Source organism: Acomys russatus, chromosome 14 (genome assembly GCF_903995435.1).
Source record: "Acomys russatus chromosome 14, mAcoRus1.1, whole genome shotgun sequence".
Lineage (NCBI taxonomy): Eukaryota > Metazoa > Chordata > Mammalia > Rodentia > Muridae > Acomys > Acomys russatus.
The window spans coordinates 16,361,358-16,385,338 of NC_067150.1; the positions used below are offsets into that span (position 1 = coordinate 16,361,358).

Here is a 23,981-nt window from a genome sequence, read left to right on the forward strand (position 1 = left end):
CTGAATCTGTACCACAGGTGATCGGAGCCAGATAGCCTCAGGCTGGAAGCCGCGAAGTGTCTGTGGCCCTGCATTTTGTGGGGGCAGCCTTTTGGAGGCGGCGCAGGGTCAAAAAGAGGTGAATACCCAAGGGTTTGGTCAGTGACCTTTATTGCGCGATTCTGAGGCGGGCACTAAGCCGCCTCGAGAGAGATTTACTGTGGGAACTAATGGCTCGGCCTTTCCTCTCCTGCGAGCCAGCGCTGCTGGTCTGTGGTGCTCCCTGCTTGAGCCTCCTCCCGCTCTTGAGGAGGCCTGCGGGGATGGGGGGCTCCCTCTAACACACACTTGCGGGTGGACCCAGAGGGTTGGAGGGCTCCCTGGAGTCCCAGAGGCATCCCAGGGGACTTGGCTGAGTCTAGGATCTGCGCGACCTATTGCGTTTCTTGCCGCGGGCTTCGATTAACTTCTGGGAACGGAGCTTGAAGACAGCACGGGTCACCAGTTCATGATCATCCTCCTCGCTTTCCTCTTCGTCTACAGAGAGACATGCGGGTGGGGAGGGTAAGAGAGCCTTTCTTTTTCCTTTCCCAGCCTTCACTACATCATGCCCCTCCTCTTTGGCCTTGACCTAAGGCCACCTCATGTCCCTCCCACTCATCCCCTTCCTGCCCCCCCCCCCACCTCCACCCCCACACTGACCAAAGAACTTGTCCTTGACACTGGCAACAGGCAGAAGGATGCGAGTGTTGTACAGGGGCAGTTTTCCTTCCAACGTGGTCAGGAACTACGAAGAGACAGAAGAGAGGTTGTGGAGACTGCAGAGACCCTCTGTTCCCCCTCCTCCCACCATACGTTAAGATAATGCTGGGATTCTAGGAAGAGATCACAGCCCACTCTTCACTGTATGGGCTTTCCCAGCAGGCCTATCCTGTCACTCAAGCCTACGGCCTCGTTTCTAAGCCCCGCCCCCCATAGACCTTCCCTGAATCTCCAGCCCTGCCTGCTATGTGGGATGCACCCAGTAGATCCCGGCGTCTCTTCTTTGGCTATGGGGCTCTCGCTAGCCTCAGTCTCCACCACTCTCAGCCTACTCTCTGGTTTTCCACCCTCCCCTAAGTCTTGTTCCCTGCAGACCCGAGAGTGACTTCTGTGCACCTCTCTGTCTTCTATGTGTCGCAGCATCTCTGGCACGTTATGGCTCTCCAGTTGCCCCTGCAGTTTGAGGAGCTTTTCCTGAACCACCACCAGCAGATTGGACACGTAGTCATCTGTGTCGGGGTCTAATGTCTTTCCTGCCAAAACGTTCTCATCCTGCAGCAGAAATGGCCCAAGTTAGCTGCAATATGCCGTGTCCCCGGAAGGAGACACGCTTCACGCCAGAGTGGGGGCTTTTCCCAGAGAGGGGAGAGTTTGAGGTAGACTTATCTACAGGGATGATGTCTCCCTCTACTGGGTGGGGCCCTTCTAAAATCAGAGCCTGGTCTTGAAGGCAGAGCTTTGGACTTGAGGTCCAAAGGACAGGGAGGTCTTGTTGAGATTAACAGCAGTCAGGCTATTGTGAGGGTGGCTTTCTGAAGAAGTGACACTTTTGCACACAGGGTGGGACTTTCTCCCACAGGGGTGGAACCACCGCTGGAGTTGAGCTGCTTAAATTCTGGGTTGGGCAGATGGTCGCTCTTGCCCATGGAGTCAGAGGTTGAGGCTGAGAGAAAGAGGACTTCCCCAGGAATGTGGGACCGAGACAGTGGGGCATGGCATGAAACTTTCTTCTGTAAATGGGGCCTTGCGTTCTAGAGAGGAAACAGGCTGGTATCCTATAGTCTGTGTGGCACCTTAGCTCCAGCTGTGCTCATGCTATTGGAGGGCATGGGCTGGGCTGCCAGGGGTGGAGGGGGGGGAAGGTCTCCCAGGGACAGTGGCCAATAGGGACAGGACTGCTTGGGATGTGGCCTCCCCAGAGTGGAGCATCACCAGGGCCAGGCCTACCACTTTCACATGGCTCAGTTTGTTGGCTAGATGCTCCAGGCCATCTTTGGCCACCTGGATGGTTTGCAGGGTGCGATCCAGTTTCTCCTGGATGCTGCTGTGCCGCTGTTCCTCCGTCTTGAGTGTCTCCTGCATTTTATCCCGGAGCCTCTGCTGGCTGCCAGGAGCCAGGAGCTGTGAGCAAGCAACTGACTCCAGCACCCCCAGGGCCTCCCTCAGCTCCTGAGACCTCACCTAATGAGCATGGCGTCTCCTGAGTACTTGAGGGTCTCCAGCTCTGCCTGCAGCCGCTGCTTCTCCTCCTTCAATTTCAACAGCATCTGCTCATTGTCCTTCTTGAGAGTCTCCAACTGCATGAAGGTCTCATCCTGGGCCAGAAACCTTCGGACCACCGCCTGCGGGCCACCCATCCCTGCTCAGAGTCTGGGTCAAGGGAGGCTCGAGCCTCTGCCTGTGTCTGGGTCACACAGCCATGTGTAAGGACTGTGTGCATCGGTTTTTGAGCTGTTTCAAGGCTGTCCTTTCCCCCGTGCCCTTACCTGCCTACATTTGAGTCAGCTAAAATCAGCATGCGGGAAGGCAGCAGAGCAGTGTTCGAAAATCACTGTGCCAGCAAGTTCTGACCGGGTATCTCACCCAATAGCGCACAGGTGCTGTGCCTCTGGGGCTAGATCAGCCCTCCCCTCCTCAGCCATTTGTTGCCTTATGCATGCCTGGAGCGCATGTGGATTTCTGAAGACTTAGTGGGGAAGAATCGGCTCTCACTTTCCCCCTCATGGGCCCAGGGATGGGACTCAGGCTGTCAGGCCTGGGGCAAGCATCTTTACCCACTAAGCCACCGTGCACTGGGTCTGCACCCAGTTCTGAAGAGGGCCCTTGGCCTGGCAGATGGGTCCACAGCTGCCCTGGAAGGTCAGAGTCCAGGTCTTCAGGGGATTAACCCCTTTGGAGGAGCAGCAGAGAAGCTAAACTAGAGAGACTGACTGGGGTGGGGCGTGGCGGGCACCAGGGGGACGACAATGACCGTGTTCTCAAGCAGCATCCGGCACAGGAGGGGAGACACGCAGGGTTTTGGAAGACAGCATGGCTGTGGGACACAGAACAGGGGCCCGATTCCACGGCTAGGGCCCAACCTGAGCAGTCTACTGGGTCCTAGACCAGTCCATACAGTGAGGGTCTGAGAAAGAGAACCTCACAAATAAAATTCCCAGAACTGACATGACCAAAGAAGCCAGCTCAGTGCAAGGATGGGAGGAAGTGAGGGCTGATGTGGACAGCTCTGCTGGAGTTGGAGTGGGCAGGAGAGGCCACCTTTAAGGAAGGAGGAGCCTCTGCCCACTTGGGTGCAGGCCCAAAGCACTCACATGAGATTCGGCCGCTCCGGTGGCATCCTTGACCTTGCCGAACATTACTTCCATCTGGTACATGCTCCAGCGCTCCTTGAGCTCCTCCTCCTTGTGGCGCTGGTAGTCCTGGATCGTATCCTCTGACTGCAGCAGGATGTGATCCCGGTGGGTCTGCTTGAGGGCGGGGGACAGTCAAGGCCACTGTCAAAGCCAACTCCAGATAAGGGCTTGGGGCAGGGGCCTGGAGACAAGCGGGCTCAGCTTGCATTGTGGAGAGCAGGGCAAAGGCTTGGAATTAGGTACCAGTATCCTGGGGGGAGTGGTGGTGTCGCAGAACCAGGGTGAGGAGGCAGGCCCAGAAGAGGGTAGGCTAGACTCGGTCAGATTTAGAACAAAAGGGCCCAAAATAAATGGGGAAGGATGAGTAGAGGGTCAGCCTGGACTGGACACCATGGCTTCTCCCAGGAAAGGAGGCTGAAGTGAGATTGTGGGGGGAACCACTGCCTCACATGAGGGTGGGTTCAGGACAAATGTCAGGTATAGGGAAGAGTCTAGGTCGGGATGTGGGTACAGAGCAGGGGCTGGGACCCTGCGGTTTGAGCTGGTAAAGCCTTACACCCTTGAGCGTGCACACCTTGCGTTCCATGCGCTCGGTCTGAAGTTTCTTCTCTTCAGCCCGCTTCTTGCAGTCAGTTATGTAGTATTCACGCTTCTTGCGGTCTCGGATCACAGTCTCCTCCAGGTACTGCAGCTGGTTCTGGTGGGCAGACAGGGGCAGCTGGTAGCTGGCCAGGCCAGAGGCAAAGCAGCGGGCCCCAGGCGACACAGCAGCGGTGCAATTGCCGGGAAAGGCTTAAAGACAACTGAATTCTGACTAGGATTCCCTGAGTCCTTGGTGTTCCAGGGCTATTTTCTCTGGATTGAAATACTCCCTTCAGCCGGGCAGTGGTGGCGCACACCTTTAATCCCGGTACTTGGGAGGCAGACGCAGGCAGATCTCTGTGAGTTCAAGCCCAGCTTGGTCTACAGAACGAGTTCCAGGACAGCCAGAGCTGTTACAGATATTACAGAGAGAAACTCTGTCTTGAAAAACAAAACAAAAACAAACAAACAAAAAAACCAAAGAAACAAACAAAATACTCCCTTCTAGAGGGAGAGGGAAACTCAAGACTCAGGAAGTTCATGAAACTTACAAGCCTCAAGACTCATGGGCTGGAGAGACGGCTCAGTGGTTAAGAGCACTGTCTGCTCTTCCAGACGTCCTGAGTTCAATTCCCAGCAACCACATGTGGTTCACAACCATTTATAATGTGATCTGATGATCTGATGCCCTCTTCTGGCCTGCAGGTGTAAATGCAGGCAGAGTACTGTATACATAATAATAAATAAATATTAAAAAAGAAAGAAAGAAAGAAAGCTCATAAGGCCCCTACTCAGTAACAATGGATGGGTAAGGAGACTAATGAGTGGAACTCTAGAGGTGTCACGTTCATGTCAGTAACTCCTCACCCATGCCTCTGTAAGGAAACCCAACAGTTTCATTGTCCTCCAAGGTGGACTTTGGTGGAGCAGTTGGTGATTTTTTTAGTTTCTTAACTTTGTAGCCCTGGCTGACCTGGAACTTGCAGAGATCCTGCCTCTCCCACCGGACCCTGGGATTAAAGGAGTGCATCAACCTACGTGGCTGTGGTTAGTGTTTTATGTGGGGAGAGCGGACAGCACCATCTCCCCAAGAGAAGCCACGTAACACCCTGGTAGCTGAGAGGAACCCCCCACGCCATCCCAGGCCAGGTGGATGAGTACCTTGGCAAGGTCCCGGGCATTCAGGGCCTCTTGGTTCAACACTTTCAGCTCTTCCACCTCACGTTTGGTCTTCACCACCTCAGCCTCCATGGAGTCCAGCCTGTTCTCCAAGTTGAGACTTTCCTCCTGGCACACGGAGACAGGAAAGGCGTGTGGCTGCTGTCCCTGGCCAGGCCACCTCCTCAACTTACCCTCTCCACAAAGGGCCCCTACCTGGAGGTAAGACTTGAGCTGCAGGTACACACTGGTGATGTGCTCTGCTTCCTCTGCCTTCATCCGGGCCTTCTCCAGCCGGTTCTCCAGGTTGCGCATGGTCTAGGGGGATGGCAGGGCTGGGCCAAGTGAGTTCTTTCCACCGCCGTCCATGCCTCCCCCGGGACCCTGCAGCCCTCAGCAGGCCCCACCTTGGCAGCCTCGGTGTTGCTGTCTTGCACCTCTGTCGTCTCTAGCTGGCACAGGCTGTGGTGCAGCCGCAGCTCCTCCAGCCGCTTCTGCCGCAGTGTTACCTGGTGCCGCAAGGCATTCATATGGTTCACCTTCTCCCTAAGCTGGTGCTCCAGGTGCTCCAGGGCCTGCTGCAGGGAAGGCAGAGAGCGGGCGTCAGCTTCCTCTCCCAGGTCCTTGACTTTCTGTTCTCCTGGAAGCTCGGTCTCTCTGGTCTCCTAGCTGGCTTCCAGGACCCTCAGGATCCAGTATTTTTCTTTTTTCTATCTGTGCAAGCGAGCAAGCAAATGAGCATGCGTGTGTGCATGCATGTGCATGTGTGCATGTGTACATGTGTGTGTGTGTGAGCATGCATGCACACATAGGAAAATTTGAGCTTCACACAGCTGGACAGAGGCTACCCCTGTGAGCTATTCTCAGCTCTTTTACTTTTTTGTTTGTTTGTTTTTTGGTTTTTTTTGAGACAAGATTTCTCTGTGTAGCCTTGGCTGTCCTGGAACTCACTCTGTAGACCAGGCTGGCCTCGAACTCACAGAGCTCCACCTGCTTCTGCCTCCAGAGTGCTGTGATTAAAGGCGTGCATCTTTTTTTTTTTTTTTTTTTTTAATTTTAAGATGTGGTCTTATGGAGCTGGAGAGATGGCTCAGCAGTTAAGAGCACAGTCTGCTCTTCCAGAGGTCCTGAGTTCAATTCCCAGCAACCACATGGTGGCTTACAAACATCTATAATGAGATCTGGTGCCCTCTTCTGGCGGGGAGGCACAGATGCAGGCAGACATTGTATACATAATAAATAAATAAATAAACAAATAAATAAATATTTTTTTTAAAAGATGTGGTCTTATGTAGTCTAGGTTGGCTTCCAACTCTGTATGTAGCCAGAGATAACCATGAACTTGTGATCTTTCTGCACCTGCCTCCTGGGTGTTAGGGTCATACTGGTGCAACACTGAACTCCCATTTTATCCTTGGGGATCAACTGGGGCTTAGGCTTTGTGCGTGGCTACACCTTCAGTTCTCTCTCTCTCTCTCTCCCCGCGTGTGTGTGTGTGTGTGTGTGTGTGTGTGTGTGTGTGTGTGTGTGTAGGGACATGAGCACTTGAGTCTATGGAGGTTAGAGGTCAATGTCTGGTTTCTTTCTCAACTGCTTTCAAACCTCTGGATTTGAGACAGGCCTCTCACTGAGCCTGACGTAGCTGGATCACTAGACTAGTGTTGAGAGCTCTGGTGTTCTCCTGTCTTCAGGTCCCCAGGCTGGGATGACAGGTGCATGCAACCACACCTGGACCCCTATTGTTTTTGTTTTTCTGGGAAGGGGTGCACATGAGGAGGTCAGGGGACAACTTTTGGAAGGGACACGGTTCTTCCCTTTGACTATTTGCATCTCAGAGGTCAAACTCAGGTCACCAAACTTGGCAATAAACACTTTTACCTGATGCCATCTCTCCAGCCCACTCTCAGACTTTTGCCTATTTGGGTTTTTTTTCTTTTAAATAATTTATTTAATTTTATGTACATTGGTGTGAAGGTGTCGGGTCACCTGGAACTGGAGTTAAGACAGTCGTAAGCTGCCATGTAGGTGCTGGGAATTGAACCCAGGTCCTTTGGAAGAGCAGATAGTGCTCTTAACCAATGAGCCATCCCTCCAGCCCATTTTTTGTTTTTCAAGAAAGAGTTTTTCTGTGTAGCACTGGCTGTCTTGAAATTCATTCTGTAGACCAAGCTGGCCTCAAACTCATAGATATCTGCCTATCTCTGCCTTGCAAGTGCTGGGATTAAAGATGCCACCATGCCTGGCTTTAAAATTTTGTTTATGGGGGCTGGAGAGATGGCACCGCCTACTCTTCCAGAGGTCCTGAGTTCAATTCCCAGCAACCACATGGTACCTCACAACCATGTGATTGTGGTCTGATGCCCTCTTCTGCAGATAAAATGCTCATATACAATAAATAATAAATAAATAAATCTTTTAAAATTTTTGTTTATGTATTTTTTTAATGTATGAGTGCTCTGTCTGCATATATGCCTGAATGTCAAAAGAGAGCATCAAATTTCTCTAAAAATGGTTGTGAGCTACTCGGTTGCTGGGAATTGAACTCAGAACCTCTAGAAGTGCTCTTAACCACTGAGCCATCTGTCCAGCTCCCACACTCAGATTTTTATATGGGCTCTGGAAATCAGACTGGGGTCCTCATGCTTGCATAGCAAGCACACCCCTGAACTGAGTCATCTCCCTGGTTCCTAGTTCATCACCCATTACATTTTTTGCATTTTTAATTTTGTTTTTGTTTGGTTTTTTTTTTTTTGAGACAGGCTGTTTCTGTGTAACCTTACTCTGTAGACCAGGCTGGCCTCAAACTCACAGAGATCCACCTGTCTCTGCCTCCTGAGTGCTGGTATTAAAGGTGTGCACCACCACATCCAGCTTACATTTTTAATTTTTTTTTTTTTTTTTTTTTTTACTGTCTGCATGAAGTTCTGTGCACCATTTGTGTCTTGTGCCCCACGATGTCAGAAGAGGGCACTGAATCTGCTGCAGCTGGAATTACAGACAGTTGTAAGCCACCATGTGGGTCCTGAGAATCAAATGCAGGTCTTCTGTGCTTTAAACTGCTGAGCCATCGCTCCAGCACCCAGTGCCCAGACTTTAGGAATCCTTTTGTTTTGTTTTCGCCCCTCCCCCACATCATAAAGTGTAGCTACTAAAGTGCTAGAACTGGCATGTAGCGACTGGGTGACCCCACAGAGCCTCACATGGCAAAGAGGATGAGGAAGGTGCCACCGAAGAGAAAAACTTTGTGGCCTCAGCTGGGGAACAGCCCCAGGCAGCACAGGAGAAACATTGTACACGGCCGATGGGCTCCTGCCACCATGCCAGGCCATCATCTGGCCACACCAACTGTGGTGACCTCAACACAAATTAACTTGGCTGCTGCGCCAGTGTCCCAGAAGACAATACTGGTCCGGAGCTCCTGTTTGCCACTGAGAGAGGGAGCAGCTGCCGGAAGGCTGTCCAGGTGGGGCCTCTGGCCTTCTCAGCAGGGTGGCAGACACAGACCTGAGCAGACCCCTGATCCAAGAGCTGATCAGAACTGGAGATGGAGAGGCAAGCAGTGTTTTGGTGGTTTACAACTTTTTCCATCCAGTTTTAGCCCTTGGTCTCAGCACTCACCTTCTCTACCCTGCTTTCTTTGTTTGAAGGACATAGTTCACATTTAATTATGTATATCAATGCGGACATATGCAAATGTGTGCAGTGTCCTCAGAGCGCAGAGGCAACAGACCAGGAGCTAGGCTTATAGCCAGTCATCAGCAACCTCAAGTGGGTGCTTGAAATCCAACTTGGAGCCTGGTGTGGTGGCGCATGTCTTTAATCCCAGCACTTGGGAGGCATAGAGGCAGGCGGATTGCTGTGAGTTCGAGGCCAGCCTGGTCTACAAAGTGAGTCTAGGACAGACAAGGCTACACAGAGAAACCCTGTCTCGAAAAACCAAAAAAAGTCCAACTTGGGTCCTTTGCAAGAGCAGTATGTTCTATTGGCTACTGAGCCATCTCTCTAGACTGATACCTACCCCCACAACCCTGGGTTTCGGGTCTCACTATGCAGCCCAGGCTGGCCTTGAACTCCCGCTCCTCCTGTCTCAGCCTCCCTACTCTGAGAACAGAGGCACGCACCCCTACACTCAGCACCTGTCAGTCTTCCACTAGGACATACCTTCTTGGGACGGCTCACTCTGCATTATCACCACAAGGTCACTGACAGAAACACCAGGTCAAACGTAAGGTCTACTTCTAATAAAGATTTCACTGATGTGCTAACAAGATGGCTCAGTGGGTAAAAGTGCTTGTCGCTAAGCCTGCTGCTCTGAGTTCACTCACCAAAACTCACACGGTAGGAGAGAACCAATTCTCAAAAGTTGTTGCCTGACCTCCCAAGCACGTGCTGAGGCACATGAGATTGCATAGACAAAAAATTAAATGTCTTTTTTTTTTTCCATTGAGTGAATAAACGATCCACAGCCAGCATGGAGAGGAAGCTGATGGAAGGCGGAAGTCTAGTGTGGAGGAAGTGGAGGGGGATGGTGTGGCAGGGCTAACCTCACAGGTCCTGTTCTTCAGGTACGGCTTCTCTGACCTCCATTCCTGAAGGATCGCTCGGATCACTTTAGAATCCCCCTGCCAAGGAGAGGAAGCCAGTCACTTCCTGAGGTCACAGGTTCGCCTCCCCACACCCTGCCGCTCACCTGTGCACCCTTACCTGCAGCAGGTCCTTTAGCTGCATGTGGAGAGCCTTGGTCTCCTCCTGGAGCTGGGTGATGGTGTCTTGGTTCTTCTTTATGTTCCATTCGGAGCTCTCATAAAAGGCCTTCCGGTCACCCTCTGGGGCAGACAGAGGTCACACTGTCATTGGACAGGTGGGTGGCACTTCTCAGAGAAAAGGCCTATTTGGTGGCAGTGGTAGTGGTTGTTTGTTTGTTTTGTTTTGACATAGGGCTCCGTGTAGCCCAGGCTGACTACAAACTCATCATGTAGCTGAGGCTGGCCTTCAGCTCTTGCTCCTTATCCTCCCAAAGCTGGGACTGCAGATGTGACTGTCATGTCACACCCAGTCTGCGCGGTGCTGGGGTTGGAACACGCCAGCCAAGTACCATACGAGGCTGAGCTACAGCCCCAGAGCTCTTTCACAGAAGAAGAAAAAGAACAAGAAGAGGAGGAGGTCACGTGTGCCTGAGTGCACACGTGTATGTTGGCTTTCAGCCTAGCAGAGACTCCAGCCCCAGAGTGACAGCGACTCTACCTCCAAAGGGAGTAAGGGAATGAATGAGTGGGGGCTGGAGAGATGGCTCAGCAGTTAAGATTGCATACTGCCCTCTCGGAGGACCCAAGTTCAAGTCCCAGCTCCCATGTCCAGCAGCTCACTACCACCTCTAACTGCAGCTCCAGAGGACTCAGTGCCATCTCTTGGCCTCTGCAGACTCTGAACTCATGTGTGTACATACATGCATACATGCACATCCAGCCTGCAAAATGACCTCTCCCTCTTGGTTTTTTGCTTTTTGTTTTTTGGGTTTTTGTTTTGTTTTGTTGTTTTTTGTTTTTCAAGACAGGGTTTCTTCGTGTAGCCCTGGCTGTCCTGGACTCACTCTGTAGACCAAGCTGGCCTTGAACTCAGAGATCTGCCTGCCTCTGCTTCTTGAGTGCTGGAATTGAAAGTGTGCACCACCACCAACCAGTTTAAGATGACCTCTTAATAATAAGAGCGAAAGTACACTAGAGTTTTCCAAATGCTGGTGCAATCAACATCTGGTCTTGATATCTCCTTGCTGTGTGGGCTGTATAAAGCCTTCTCCTGGCCTCTACTTAATAAACCCAAGTAGTCCCCTCCCCTCACACACTCAACAGTGCGACATAGACGTCTGCAGCATTGCTAAATGGTCTCTGGAAAAGGCAGCATTATCTCCTCTATGGAAGACACTAGTTTCCACGCTCTACTGCTTACAATGTGCACTATTTTGAGAATTATACGAATGTCAAGTACTACACTGTAGAGTTACTATGTCTGTCCATTTTATAGATGGAAAAACTGAGAACAGTTAGATTACTCCAGTTCCCCAAGACCAAACAACTATTGTGCAGAGCTAGGATTCAGACTCCGGAAAAACAAAGTCTCTTGCAGCTGGAGATATGACTCAGTAAAGCGCCGCCAGAGTAGCATGCATAAAGCCCTGAGTTCCAATCCCAGCCACTCATAATGCAGGCGTGGTGGCCAGTGCTTGTAACTCAAAAGTTGGAGCTAATCCTTAGAGTTCAAGCCAGTGTGTGCCACATGAGACCAGGTCTCAAAAATAATAATTTAATAGATTAATAAAAATTAAGCTGGAGAGATGGCTCAACGGTTAAGAGCATTTGCTGCAGAGGGCCTAAGGTCACTCTCAAGCACCCATATTGGTCGGCTCATAGCCAACTGTAACTCCAGTTCCAAGGCATCCAATGTCTTCTCCTGGCATCTAAGAGTGCTGCACTCTGTCCACGGAAACTCGAAACAAAACAATAAATAAATAAAAAAGAAACACAAGTTCTAGAATACGTGCTTTCCATCCACCCATATGCACATTAGAAGAGATAAAATTACAATGAAATGTGAAAGAAAGGTGAAGAAAGAAGTACAGACAAAATTTGAGTGCTTGCATCTACAAGTTGGTCACGTAGTCAGAAAACCGGGTGGGCACTGTTGATCCCTGATCCTTCTGTGCCCTCTGCAGCTATCTTACCTAACAGTTGGATTTTCCTTTGTAACTCAAGCACCTGTGCGTGCACAGAAGACTTCATCAAATGGTAGGAGGTTGCCGACTTGAGACGGTGTGCAGGCCAGGCCTGCGCCCGGCCTAAAACCTTGCCTCGGGCACGGCGGTTCCCCTGAGCCTTACTGCCTTTGGCTTTGGAAGAGGGCGCTGAAACTGGCTCCTGGCTAGTCACGCCGTTGGTCCCGGCTGCCCAGCAAAGGGGAGATGTCATGGTGATTGGATTGAGGTCAGGAAGCCTCTAAGGGGTGGGAGAAAAACTACAATTTGGCCTCTTCAGTCCAGGATCCTCAGCGCAGGGAATGCACTTTTGCTAAGCGCTAGGCTGGGGGCCTCCTAGCATCTCCCGGTTGCTAAGTAACTTCCTCCCCCGCCCGCGTTCCCAAGGGAACCACGCGCGTTACACTCCACAGCCCTCACTGGCTGACGCGGCCCCGAGGGGCGGTACCACAAGGAGGCATGGCAAAAGAGCTGCGCGAACCTTCGGCGAGGGGGCGGGTCATTTCGGTGGTCACGTGCTTCTCCCCCCACCCCTCTCGCCCCCGCGTGTTCAAGGGCAATGACCAGAAACCTGCCACTCCCAAGATGGAGGCTCACAGCGCCGCCATTAACCGCTAGACTTCCGATCTGTTCTCTCTTAGGCTGTCTTCATGTTCCTACTCAAGATGGCTGCCTCAGCTCCGGCACATTCACTCTTGCCACTCCCAACATGGCGTCGGGGACCTGCTGTTCCCAAAGAGCGGCGAGCAAAACGGAAGTGACGTACCGTAGCTCGTTCCGTTTTCTTGCTGCTGCAGGGACCCTGGCTGCTCAGCCATCCTGGTGTGGCTATTGACCTTTGCTTCAGCCTCGTGTAGGTGATTAAGTAGCGATGGGAGGAAGGCATCCTAATTTCTTATAGGTTGCAACGGGGAGGGCGGTGTGGAGGGATTGGAAGTCCTTTCAGCCTGTTGGCGGGAGTTGCCTACTTCACTCTGTCACAGACACCTAAGGTTTCCTTTGAGATTTTTCCACGGGCTCGGGGTGGGGAGACCTCCAGGCTTTGCATCTCCAGCTCCAACTGAGCCCTTTCCCCCCCCCCCCCCCCCCCGGGAGCAGCGGTAAGGCCATTCTTGGATAAGCAGCCCTCTCCCAAAGACTGGATGTTTCATTCTTTCTTGCAGTAAGAATATCGCTTATATTCCTACAGCCTGCTTCCTGCTGCAAAACACACTTCCGGTGACGGCAAGGACGGGATGTTGCTTCTGCCGCTGCTGCTACCCCTCTGTTGGGCGGTAGAGGTTAAGAGACCCCGGGGCGTTTCCCTCAGCAGTGAGTCCTCTTTATTCCTGGCGAGGTGGTCGGGAGGGGCCTTTTCAGTCTTTCCCCTCAGTCTCCCGTAGCATTTTTTAACTGGTGAGTGGGTAGGGCAGAAGTAGTATTTACTAAAGATCTGGGCTGAGCCTCTTGTTCTCCTCACCAGACCATCATTTCTATGACGAATCCAAGCCTTTCACGTGTTTGGACGGCACAGCCACCATCCCATTCGACCAGGTGAACGATGATTACTGCGACTGCAAGGATGGTTCAGATGAGCCTGGTGAGCCTTTTCTGCGTTCATTGCTCGTTACATGAGCCTGCTAAGGGTAGATGCCCCATAAAAATTAGGGCCCCCTCTTCCCGTTGTTCCCTGCTCAATGCACAGAAGTATGCTCAGGAACGAGATCCCTGTTGACTTGGGTTAGCTCCGGTGACAGAATTTATAGATGCCAGTCCCCTGGTTCCATTCCCTAGTCAAGGAGCACAAGTTCGGGTTTATGGCCAAGTCAGCAAATGTCATCGTGGGAACTAGAAATAGCTTCCGGGAGGAGGTGAGGTTTCTAGTCAGGAAGTGCTACCATAATCCCCTCTCAGAGGTGGGAGAGGGAGTGAGTGAATGGCGTTCCAGGGACTAGCGAAGGCAAAGAAGAGGTGGAAAGGGTTTGCCAGGCCTTTTGAAGGGATGGACCTAGGAGAAGCTGGCAAATACTGGACGGCTCTGTTGCAGGCACCTGAAGATACAGTTTCTCCCAGGTTGTTCCTTGGTTTATTTTTCTTTTTGAGACACACTGGCCTTGAACACATGGTTTAACTGAGAACTGCCTGAACTACTGATCCTCCTGCGTTTACCTCGCAAGTGCTAGGATGACAGACAAGCCCACCACACCCAATTTACACCGAAATTTCTGGTGCTTCCTGTGAGTAGATGAGACCCGTCTGGCTTGGAGCACACTCAGCAAGCTCTCTCTTTTTCTACAGGCACAGCTGCTTGTCCCAATGGCAGCTTCCACTGCACCAACACTGGGTACAAGCCCTTGTACGTCCCCTCCAGCCGGGTTAACGATGGGATATGTGGTAAGTGTGGATGCTCCCCGGGATTTGGGGAAGGAGGCCGGGCCAGCGAGAAGAAACGCTGCCCTCTTTGATCTTGACCCTTACCTCTGTCTCAGATTGCTGTGATGGTACGGATGAGTACAACAGTGGCACCAGCTGTGAGAACACCTGCAGGTGGGTGGGTAATAGTGGGGTACCCAGGGTACCCTGCGCCTTTCTTTTTGTTTCTTGTTTTTGTTTTGTTTGTTTGTTTTTGAGACAGGGTTTCTTCTCTGTGTGTATCCCTGGCTATCCTGGACTTGCTTTCTAGACCGGCCTTGAACTTGGTACGATCCACCTGCCTCTGCCTCCCTGAGTGCTAGGATTACAGGTGTGCGCCACCATGCCTGGCTCTAAGATTTAATTTTCATTTGCTGAACATGATATACGCCTCCATTCCCAGTGCTTGGGAGGCAAGTTTATTTGTGTGTGTGTGTGTGTGTGTGTGTGTGTGTGTGTGTGTGTGTGTGAGAGAGAGAGAGAGAGAGAGAGAGAGAGAGAGAGATCACGCCACCCACATGCATGCCTGCAGAGGTCAGAAGAGGGTGTCTGACCCCTTGGAGCTGGAGTCAGAGGCCAGATTCAGGTCCTCTGGTAGATCAGCAAGTGAGTCTCTCTAGCCCCTGCCTTGTTTCTTTAGAGATAGGCCCCCTCTCTGTCCCTGGTCAGCTTGAATGTGGGCAAGCATCTCCATCGTTAACCTTCTGAGCACCAGGATTGCAAGCTTACACCACTGTGGCTCCTTTTGTTTTTTGTGAATCTGCTGGCCATACCCGTTGGGAGCCGCACAGTACAGCATTCCCTCTAGCTGTGAAGTAGTTACGGTTGTTTACCTGCTCCAAATGGGGAGATGGGACAAAGGCTTGTTGTAATCACAGCACTTGGGAGGTGGAGGCAGGAGGACCAGAAATCAAGATCAGCTTTGACTACACAATCAATCTGAAGCCTGGCCTGCCAGAGACTCTGACTCAAAAAAACAAAAATCAGCCAACTAACCAAATAAACAAAAACCTGGAAAAAAAATAACGTAAGTGCAGGGCAGGAAAAGAAGTGACTTGACTTGTGTTTGGTGGTAGCATGAACTTGAACTCTAGTTAGGTTAACATTCTCCCCTCCCCCTATCCCCTCCCCACATGAGGTCTCTGTGTAGCCCTTGCTTTGTAGACCAGGCTGGCCTCGAACTCACAGAGATCCACCTGCCTTTGCCTTCCGAGTGCTGGGATTAAAAGCGTGAGCCACCACGCCCGGCTAGGTTAATATTCTTGATACCTGTTTCATTTTTTTAGTCTCTATTTGAATGTTTGTGTGGTATGTGCGTAAGTTAGTGTTGACACACATGTGCAGATGTGTGCATGCAGAAGTTAAGAGGACATGGTGTGGGTTTTTTGTTTTTTTGTTTTTTCTCACTTACTCTGCCTTATTTCTTGAGATAGAGTCTTTCCCTGATCCTTGAGGTAGGCTGTTCACCAGAAAGCCCTAGCAATCCCCGTCTCCACCCCCTATAAGGCGAGGTTCCAGGCTTATGTGGTCACAGCTAGATTTTTTTTTGGTGGGTGTTGGGGATTTGAACTCAGGCCCTTGTGGTTATGTAACATGCATTCTTACCAATGAGCCATCTCCCAAGCCCCTGCCTTACTTTTTGCGACAAGGTCTCAGGCTTACCTTGGGTGGCCTGGAACTTGGAGATGATCCTTCTGTGTCTGTCTTCCAATTGCTGAGATCACAGCTGTGTGCTGCCTTGTTGGGCGTTGATTTTCTTTTTGAGACTAACCTCAAGCTGGCTAGCTAGCCAATCATAACCTGGAGCTGCTGTTCTTCTTGCCTAACGGCTGGAATTTACAGGTGTTTGCCACCACACCTGATAAACGTGTGGTTCTTGGTTTTGGTTTTGATTTTTTGTTTAGTGATGAGACAGAGTCTGACTGTGTGGCTTGGCATTCAACCACATAGACCAGGCTGGCCTCCAGCTCACAGAGATCTGCCTCCCAAGATTAAAGGTGTGTGTCACTGTGACCGGCCTCTTCTTTGTCACTTTGGGGACTAGCTTCCAACTCTAACCTCATCATTTTCAGTACGGTCCTGTAATCCCAAGGACAGGTGAGCTGGGCACTGTCCATTTTCTCAAGGACAGACCCGAGGCCTCTAAGTTCAAAAGAACCTGGAGGGGCAGGGTGAGGAGGCTGTTTTCTGTGTCTTGCCTTTCTCAGCATTGCTCATGAAGGGCGTGCCTGCAGCTGGCAGGTGCCTTAAGCCCTTCTGGAAAAGGCAAACCTCCTGGGTCCCGGGTGTCTTTAGTGAGATTTGTCTGTGTCTACCCCAGAGAGAAGGGCCGTAAGGAAAAGGAGTCCCTGCAGCAGCTGGCCGAGGTCACCCGAGAAGGGTTCCGCCTCAAGAAATTGCTCATCGAAGAATGGAAGACAGCTCGGGAAGAGAAGCAGGTGAGGGACCAGAGAGACCCATCGGTGGGACCTGGGCCTGGGTTTCCTGAATGTTGGGCAGCAAATGCAGGTGGAGTGTCCCCTTGACGCTGGGCTGTGGTGAGCCCATGGTTGGCTGAGCTTTTCCCAAGTAAGAGGCTATTAGCTTGTGAGCTGGAAGTGTTAACTCCTGGGGACAGGAAGCGCCTCCCTTTGTATCCCCAGCCTCACTGTCTGCATCCTGGGTTGGTGTCTTGACACCCTAGTTCTGGGGAAAGCTATCAGCTTAATGGCAGTAGGAACTGCTACATTGAATCGGTGCGGTAAGTACTTGATAACTTTCTTAGGCCCGAGAGCCTCCCTCACCCGCCACTGGCTTGCCTCATCCTTGGTTTAGCAGCTGCAGTGTTCCAGACATCCCAAGACAAGACCCCGACTCTGATTCTGTCCAAGAGAGATTACAGGCTTCTCTCCCACCCCCTTGGCTTGGAGACCCTCTGGATTGAGATACTGGAAGGTCCCCTGCTTAGATCAGTGGGCAGTGGTTGCCCTTTCTAGTTCAGGGGGTTTGGGAAGCCAGGTGGTGAGGTCAGTTCCATGTGACCTTTACTTCCCAGGAGAGGAAGAGCCTGGTGACATGCTAGGCTGAGGGGTCCTTACCCAGGCGGAAACATCTCACAAGAGCTATGGGAACTCATCTCCAAATCCTTAGACCAGAGCTTGCCTGGGGTGCTTTTTATTGATATTGCTGTACCCATCCCATCCCACCCCCGCTTTTAAATTTATTCTGAGACAGTCTCACTGTAGCTCTGCCTGGCCTGGAATTTTCTATGTAGATAAGGCTGACCTCAAACTCACAGAGATTCATCTGCCTCTGCCTCCTGAGTTCTGGGATCAAAAATGTGCACCATGACACCCACGTCTCATTTTCTCTTATTTTTGTGTTAAAGATGGAACCCAGGGCCTCTACAAGCTAGGCAGAACTCTAGTACTAAGCAGCAACCCAGCCTGTCAAGGAGTGTTTGTTCTACCACTCATGAGCCACACCCCAGCCCCTCATTGGGGGATTCTAGGCAGGGCCTCTACCACTGAGCCACACCCCAGCCCCTCACTGGGGGATTCTAGGCAGGGCCTCTACCACTGAGCCACACCCCAGCCCTTCACAGGGGATTCTAGGCAGGGGCTCTACCACTGAGCCACACCCCAGTCCCTCACTGGGGGATTCTAGGCAGGGGCTCTACCACTGAGCCACACCCCAGTCCCTCACTGGGGGATTCTAGGCAGGGGCTCTACCACTAAGCCACACCCCAGTCCCTCACTGGGGGATTCTAGGCAGGTGTTCATCCCTGTACTATACTCCTAGCCCTGTTGCTTTTCAGAATATAAATAGATGGCCAGGGTATACTGGGTGTTACACAGGCTATAACCAGACCTGCACCTGTCTTAGGGTAGTTAGAAAGTTCTGTCCCTGTTGTTGGGGAGGGAAGTTCAGGGACCTTAGGTCATCAAGAGCTTTCTTGCATGGTTACCCTCACCCATCTTAGGGGCAGGAAATGGTGATGACTTCCTGGAGGAGGGGCTATCTTAACTGAAATCTGTAGGGTAGTTCAAGTCAGCCATGGCATGTGTTCCAGGCCAAAAGAATTGCACGTGTGAAGAAGTGGAGGCAGAAGGGTGGAGGGGTCTGGTGCTGTCCTGAGTTTTAGCTTGGGCATGGTAGTGACGTGGCTCAGTGACAAGCACTCGCCACCAAGCCTAATGACCTGAGCTTGGTTCCCAGGACAGGAGAAAATTGACTGTGAGTTGTCCTCTGACTGCCACTTGTATCCCTCCTCAAAAATAAAAAATAAAAAAGAGAATGTAAAGAAAGTAAAGTTTAAATGATTGGGATGCAACCAGTGGGCCTGGGTACGAGCCCTGTCATCATGGGCTGCATCCAGCTTCTGGGTTCCGCAGAGCCACAGGGAATCCTGGGTGTTTTGGAAAGATCTTGGAACTGGAAGAGAAGACCAAGCTGAAGTAGACTGGCCTCTCGCCTTCCACTTTTCCTCCAGAGTAAGCTTTTTGAGCTTCAGGCTGGAAAGAAGTCTCTGGAAGACCAGGTGGAGCTGCTGCGGACCGTGAAGGAAGAAGCAGAGAAGCCGGAGAAGGAGGCCAAAGAGCAGCACCTGAGGATGTGGGAAGGTAAGTTGTGGGCAGCAGGGGCTTCTGTTGGGAACAGGCTGCTGTGCTGAACTGACTTCTCCCCCATGAAGGCCTGAATATACCATATTTTTCCAAGTATAAGCCACACCCAGTTTTTGGAGCAGTAAAACAAGAAAAAACAGTAAAAACAGCAATTGGAACATCAGGCCCACCTTAACCGCCCCCCCCCCCCCCCCCACACAAATACTCCGCCCCACTTTTGAGGGAAAAAGTGTGTCTTATGGTCCAAAAAATACAGTAAGCTGGCCAAGTGCTCTCAGCACACCCCACCTTTTGAGGCAGGGTCTCGTTAGCCCAGGCTGGCCTTGAATCTATTATCTAGCCGAGGAAGACCTTGAATTCCTGATCCTCCTGTCTCCATATAATGGATGTTTGCGGTTTTGTTTTTTAATTATTACCATGACGGCTCATTTCTCTGCATACCTGCTTATCTTTGAGTTGGTCGCCACATGTGGAAACTGTAGGAAGGAGTAGTTTGTAGCCCTGGCTGCAAGATCCTCCTCTAGAGACTATTTTCCTATTGTCTGGTGCCTGGAACCTTCCCTTCCAGGGACCCTAAGCCCAAGTTGAAGGTTTGAGATCTTTGACCTCTCAAGCAATGTGCAGCTCACTCCCAGTAGTTGCAATGAACCCGGTGCCTTTCCATGCTTGGCCAGCCCTTGCCTTCCTGCTGGTGTGTCCCGGCCCTCACCGAGGCATCCCAGGCAGGGCTCTCCCACTGTGCTAATAAGCCTTCAGCTTACACAGTGTATGAATCTGGATAAGGATAGGATGGATCTTTTCTGGCTAATGTATCTGAAGAGATGCCATGCTCCTGAGGTGACAGGAGGCTCTCCTGTTAGTCCCCACCTTTGTCCCAGCAGGCATGCCCCTGTCATCCCCAGCTCTTGGACATTTAAGGCAGGAGGATTAGAAATACCAGACAAACTTGGACTACAGTGAGGCCGTATCTCTAATAAACAAAGTGTAAGAAAGAGCCAGGCTGTGGGGGCTACTGTTCCAGCTCTTAGGTGATGGATTAAGAATTTAAGGTCAGGAGCCGAGCATGGTGGTACACACCTTTAATCCCAGCACTCAGGAGGCAGAGGCAGGTGGATCACTGTGAGTTCAAGGCCAGCCTGGTCTACAAAGCGAGTCTAGGACAGCCAAGGCTACACAGAGAAACCCTGTCTCGAAAAAAACAAAACAACAACAAAAAAAAGAATTCAAGGTCAGAGGCTGGAGAGATGGTTCAGAGGTTAAGAGCACTGGCTGCTCATCCAGAGGTCCTGAGTTCAGTTCTCGGCAACCACATGGTGGCTCATAGCCATCTATAATGATATTCAGGTGTGCAGGTGAACATGCAGGCAGAGCACTGTATACATAATAAATAAACAAATCTTTAAAAAAAAAAAAAAAAGAAAGAATTCAAGATCAGCTGGGCATGCTTTTAATCTTAGCAGTCAGCTCTATGAGTTCAAGGCCAGCCTGGTCTACAGAGTGATTTCCACAACAGCCAGAGCTACATAGTGAGATCCTATCTTGAAAAAAGCCAAAAAAGAAAAAAGAGAATTCAAAGCCAGTCTCCACGACACAGGGAGTTGGCCAGCCTGAGGTACATTAGACCCCAGTCAAGCAAGAAAAGACCAGGTCCCTTAAGTGAAGAGCCCTGAGAAGGGAGGGGGAGGAGGTTCCTATTGAGACAGGTCACCTGGGCCTTGCAGGCTCTGGAGGGGCTCTGAGCATCAAGCGGTTGTACTTTCCGATGTCCTCGATGTCCTCTTGGCCACTGTGAGGGAACACCCTGCTGGTCTGCCAGCTGTCTGTCCGCTGGCAGGGACCGTGGACACATCTGCGGGTTCCGCTGCTCCGGCTTTGCCAGCCCAGGCCTTCACTTGCCCTTCTCCCAGCTCCCCAACCCCAAGGCTTTAACCGCTGTGTCTGTGGGGAGGTGGGGAGGGAAGGTGTGCACACATGTGGAAGTCAGAGCAGTCGGTGCCCTCCTTCCATGATGTGCTTAGGCACTGAGCTCAGGTTCTCAGGCTTGGTGACAAGCTTCTGTACCTGCTGAGCCATCTTGGTGGCCCCTCACCTATTCATCTTGCTCCTAAATCTGTCCTCGCTCCCAGGGCTGTACCCAGCACTCAGTGCAAGGCTGGTCTCACTGTTTGGGGAGGGCAAGACTCGAAGGGATTTGGCCCGTTGTGGCACAGGTGACAGAGTCTGCCCTCCACAGAGCAGCAAGCTGCTGCCAAGGCCCGGCGGGAACAGGAGCTGGCAGCAAGTGCCTTCCAGGAACTGGATGACAACAAGGACGGGCTGTAAGTGCAGCTGCCGCACTACCCATTCGGGGTCCCCATTCCAACCCAGGTGGGCCAGTCTAGCCAACCTGGCCTGAACGCATCATGTAGCCAGGCTGCTCTCAAGTTTACTTTGCCCCTGCCTGGCCTCTGGAGCCTCGGGATTGCAGGTGAGAGCTGTCACCACCAGTCGCCCTTGGGTAGTTGTAAGGTGTTGACATGTGGGACAGAAGCAGGCGGGTCAAGAAATAGTGGTTTGGGAATATAGGGTCTAAATGTCTTCCAAGGCCACTCCTCCAACTGCCATGTGCCCCTCCCCTCCAGAGTTAGAGCTCCCGCTTGCACTCGCGTGCGCTCTCTCTCTCTCTCTTTTGGTTTTTCAAGACAGAGTTTCTCTGTGTAGCCTTGGCTGTCCTAGATTCACTTTGTAGGCCAGGCTGGCAGGCTGGCCTGGAGCTCGCAGTGATCCGCCTGCCTCTGCCTCCCAAGTGCTGGGATTAAAGGCGTGCGCCACCATGCCTGGCTACAAAGGCGAGTTAGATCTCTTACAGGGGAGAGTGGGACGTGACTGGGCCCCTGCCCGTCCAGCCCAGCCCCCACCCTCACATGCAGAGGCCCCAGGGGAGCCTCATGCTTCCTTGCCTGTACTCGGCAGGGTCTCGCTGGCTGAGTTACAGACTCACCCGGAGCTGGACGCCGATGGAGATGGAGCACTGTCTGAGGAGGAGGCCCAGGTACTCACTCTATCCTTGTCCTGGGACTGGGAAAGACCACTGACCTAGAGGGAATTCAGGGTGAGAGGGGCCCAGCCAGGCCAGCTCTGATGAAGAGCTTCCTGCTGGCTGGAGGTGAGGCCGTTCAGCTACCTGGTGCCACCCTGGCCCAGTACCAGGGCGGTATGGAGCCTGTTCCCATGCCTGCCCCCCACCCCCACCTTGGTTTCTACTTGGTGCCTCGGTGTGGGCGTCCTGTACATGCTGTGCCTGGGCCTCTGTCCCTGGCTCTGTACCTCCATCCATCTCTGCTGCAAAGTGCCCTTACTTGCCCTTCTGGATCTTGGCTTAGGGAACAGCGGACTCTGGCACTGCCTCTGTACGCCTGTGTCTTGTCCCGATGTCCCCTTACTTCCCCACCCTTGGTACCTCATCAGGCCTGTGGTGTCCCTCCTGGTCATCACACCTAGCCCTTCTGTTGTGGCATGGTCCCTGGTTCTAAGTGCCTGGGGTGGGGTGTATTGTATGAACTTGTGGAGGCCCTAACTCGATCTACCCCAACAAATGCAGGCCCTTCTCAGTGGGGACGCACAGACCGACCCTACCTCCTTCTATGACCGTGTCTGGGCCGCCATCAGGGACAAGTACCGCTCTGAGGTATGTAGGGAAAGGAGGGGAAGCAGTCCTGCCACATCCTGTCACAAAGTGCCACCTCCTGTGCTGGCGCATGGTACTCCGAGGAGGCCAGCTCTCCCAGATGTACGAACCAGTGGCCCCAGCCTTGATCAGGTTGCTCCCCAAGCCTTCCTCAGCATTGGCCTCCACACTCCTGGGTCTGCCAGGTGCTGCCCACTGATATGCCTGCCCCTTCCACTGTGGATGTGATTGAGCCCAAAGAAGAGCAGCCACCGGTGTTGCCGCCTACAGAGGAGGAGGAAGAAGAAGAAGAGCCAGAAGAAGAGGAAGAGGAAGACGAGGAGGAGGTGCAGGGGGAGCAACCCAAGGTGTGTGTTGGGAGAATGGTGAGCAGGTGGGTAGGTGGGGCTGCCTGCTAACTGGGCCCCACCCCTTCCCCAGGAGGCTCCGCCCCCTCTGCAGCCCCCACAGCCTGCCAGCCCCACTGAGGATGAAAAGATGCCACCCTATGATGAGGAGACACAGGCTGTCATCGATGGTGAGCGGGGACCTGGATAGGAAGGATCTAGCTTCCCCGTTGAACACTCAGGCCCCCTCCTAACAGCAGGTCTATGACTGGCCCCTGGATGCTGGGGTTGCTGGGGATGCTGTTCTCCTCCCCAAGAGTCCTCTTTCCTCATGGGCTGCACTTGTTTGTAACATCCGGAGCAGGCTGGGAGTCAGCTGGGTCCCAGGAGCCCTGGCCCTGTACTCCAGAGAGCCAGGCAGCAGAGGGGGCTCACTGCAGCTGGCCAGGCCTAGAGGTCTGTCCTTGTTGGGGCCAGACCCAGAGAGGAAGAGGCAGCTGTCACATTCTGTGGGGCCCCATTCTGTCTCTTCTCTCATGGAGATGAGGTGCACTCTGATTTTCTTCCCTCAGCTGCACAGGAGGCCCGGAACAAGTTTGAGGAAGCTGAACGGTCCTTGAAAGAGATGGAAGAGTCCATCAGGTACGGGCACCAAGGCTGCCTCCTGCCCAGTCACATAAGTTTACCACCTACGCTTTGGAGGTGATGCCAGCCTGGCCCTTGCAGGGCCCCAGGCACAACCTGTGTCTGCTCAGCATGCAGCTGGGCCTTTCTGTGGTGGCCTCTCGTGGCCTCACTTCCCTTCACCTCTGGACCTGCTTTTCCAGGAGTTTGGAACAAGAGGTCTCCTTTGACTTCGGCCCCTCCGGGGAGTTTGCATACCTCTACAGCCAGTGCTACGAGCTCAGCACCAATGAGTACATCCTGGGTCTTGGAGGGGTGGGGATCAGGGAGAAAGATGGAGGGGAGGGCACTGAGCAGACAAGAAGTTACAGCTGCTATCTGTGATCCCGTTGCTGGAGGCCTGAGGCAGGAGGGCTCCACCTCCAGCACCTCATTAAATTGGGCATAGTGGGGCATACTTGAGGTGGGTGAAAGGGGGATCATAAGTTCAAGGCCAGTTGTAACTAC

At 52.4% G+C, this 23,981-nt stretch overlaps 2 protein-coding genes across 7 annotated transcripts in view; one reads left to right on the top strand and one right to left on the bottom strand.

Moving 5' to 3' along the window:
• Positions 1-19: 19 nt before the first annotated feature.
• Positions 20-12,203, bottom strand: Odad3 (outer dynein arm docking complex subunit 3). Of its 2 annotated transcripts, none has more exons than XM_051156086.1 (13): positions 11,833-12,203; positions 9,819-9,940; positions 9,659-9,736; positions 5,522-5,692; positions 5,331-5,432; positions 5,118-5,243; positions 3,949-4,071; positions 3,333-3,485; positions 2,203-2,363; positions 1,969-2,125; positions 1,138-1,293; positions 682-766; positions 20-516 (listed from the first exon to the last, which is right to left on the bottom strand). In XM_051156086.1, the coding sequence occupies exons 1-13, from the start codon at positions 12,074-12,076 to the stop codon at positions 398-400; spliced, it is 1,797 nt and encodes a 598-aa protein (XP_051012043.1). In that variant the 5' UTR covers positions 12,077-12,203; the 3' UTR covers positions 20-397. The 2 variants fall into 2 exon arrangements, with proteins under 2 accessions (XP_051012043.1, XP_051012042.1); XM_051156085.1 differs by having other exon boundaries at positions 105-516; positions 3,333-3,488.
• Positions 12,204-12,667: 464 nt separating this feature from the next.
• Positions 12,668-23,981, top strand: part of Prkcsh (protein kinase C substrate 80K-H) — an 827,425-nt gene continuing 816,111 nt past the window's right edge. For 3 of the 5 annotated variants that reach the window (XM_051156068.1, XM_051156069.1, XM_051156067.1), the window contains exons 1-14: positions 12,668-12,715; positions 13,052-13,173; positions 13,325-13,441; positions 14,140-14,235; positions 14,331-14,388; positions 16,574-16,691; positions 18,725-18,854; positions 21,091-21,175; positions 21,810-21,888; positions 22,438-22,524; positions 22,710-22,871; positions 22,945-23,041; positions 23,423-23,492; positions 23,678-23,767. In XM_051156068.1, coding sequence (XP_051012025.1) covers positions 13,098-13,173; positions 13,325-13,441; positions 14,140-14,235; positions 14,331-14,388; positions 16,574-16,691; positions 18,725-18,854; positions 21,091-21,175; positions 21,810-21,888; positions 22,438-22,524; positions 22,710-22,871; positions 22,945-23,041; positions 23,423-23,492; positions 23,678-23,767 — 1,265 coding nt within the window. In that variant the 5' untranslated portion in view covers positions 12,668-12,715; positions 13,052-13,097. Of the gene's footprint in view, positions 12,720-13,051; positions 13,174-13,324; positions 13,442-14,139; positions 14,236-14,330; positions 14,389-16,573; positions 16,692-18,724; positions 18,855-21,090; positions 21,176-21,809; positions 21,889-22,437; positions 22,525-22,709; positions 22,872-22,944; positions 23,042-23,422; positions 23,493-23,677; positions 23,768-23,981 lie in introns of all 5 variants that reach the window. The other 2 variants (XM_051156071.1, XM_051156070.1) reach the window with 2 other exon arrangements.

Coding starts and splice junctions, on each gene's coding strand:
- Odad3 (XM_051156085.1), bottom strand. CDS start 12,076: ATGACATCTCCCCTTTGCTGGGCAGCCGGGACCAACGGCGTGACTAGC. Junction 5,433..5,521: donor GCAACACCGAGGCTGCCAAG/GTGGGGCCTGCT, acceptor CCATCCCCCTAG/ACCATGCGCAACCTGGAGAA. Junction 4,072..5,117: donor ATGCCCGGGACCTTGCCAAG/GTACTCATCCAC, acceptor TCTGCCCACCAG/AACCAGCTGCAGTACCTGGA.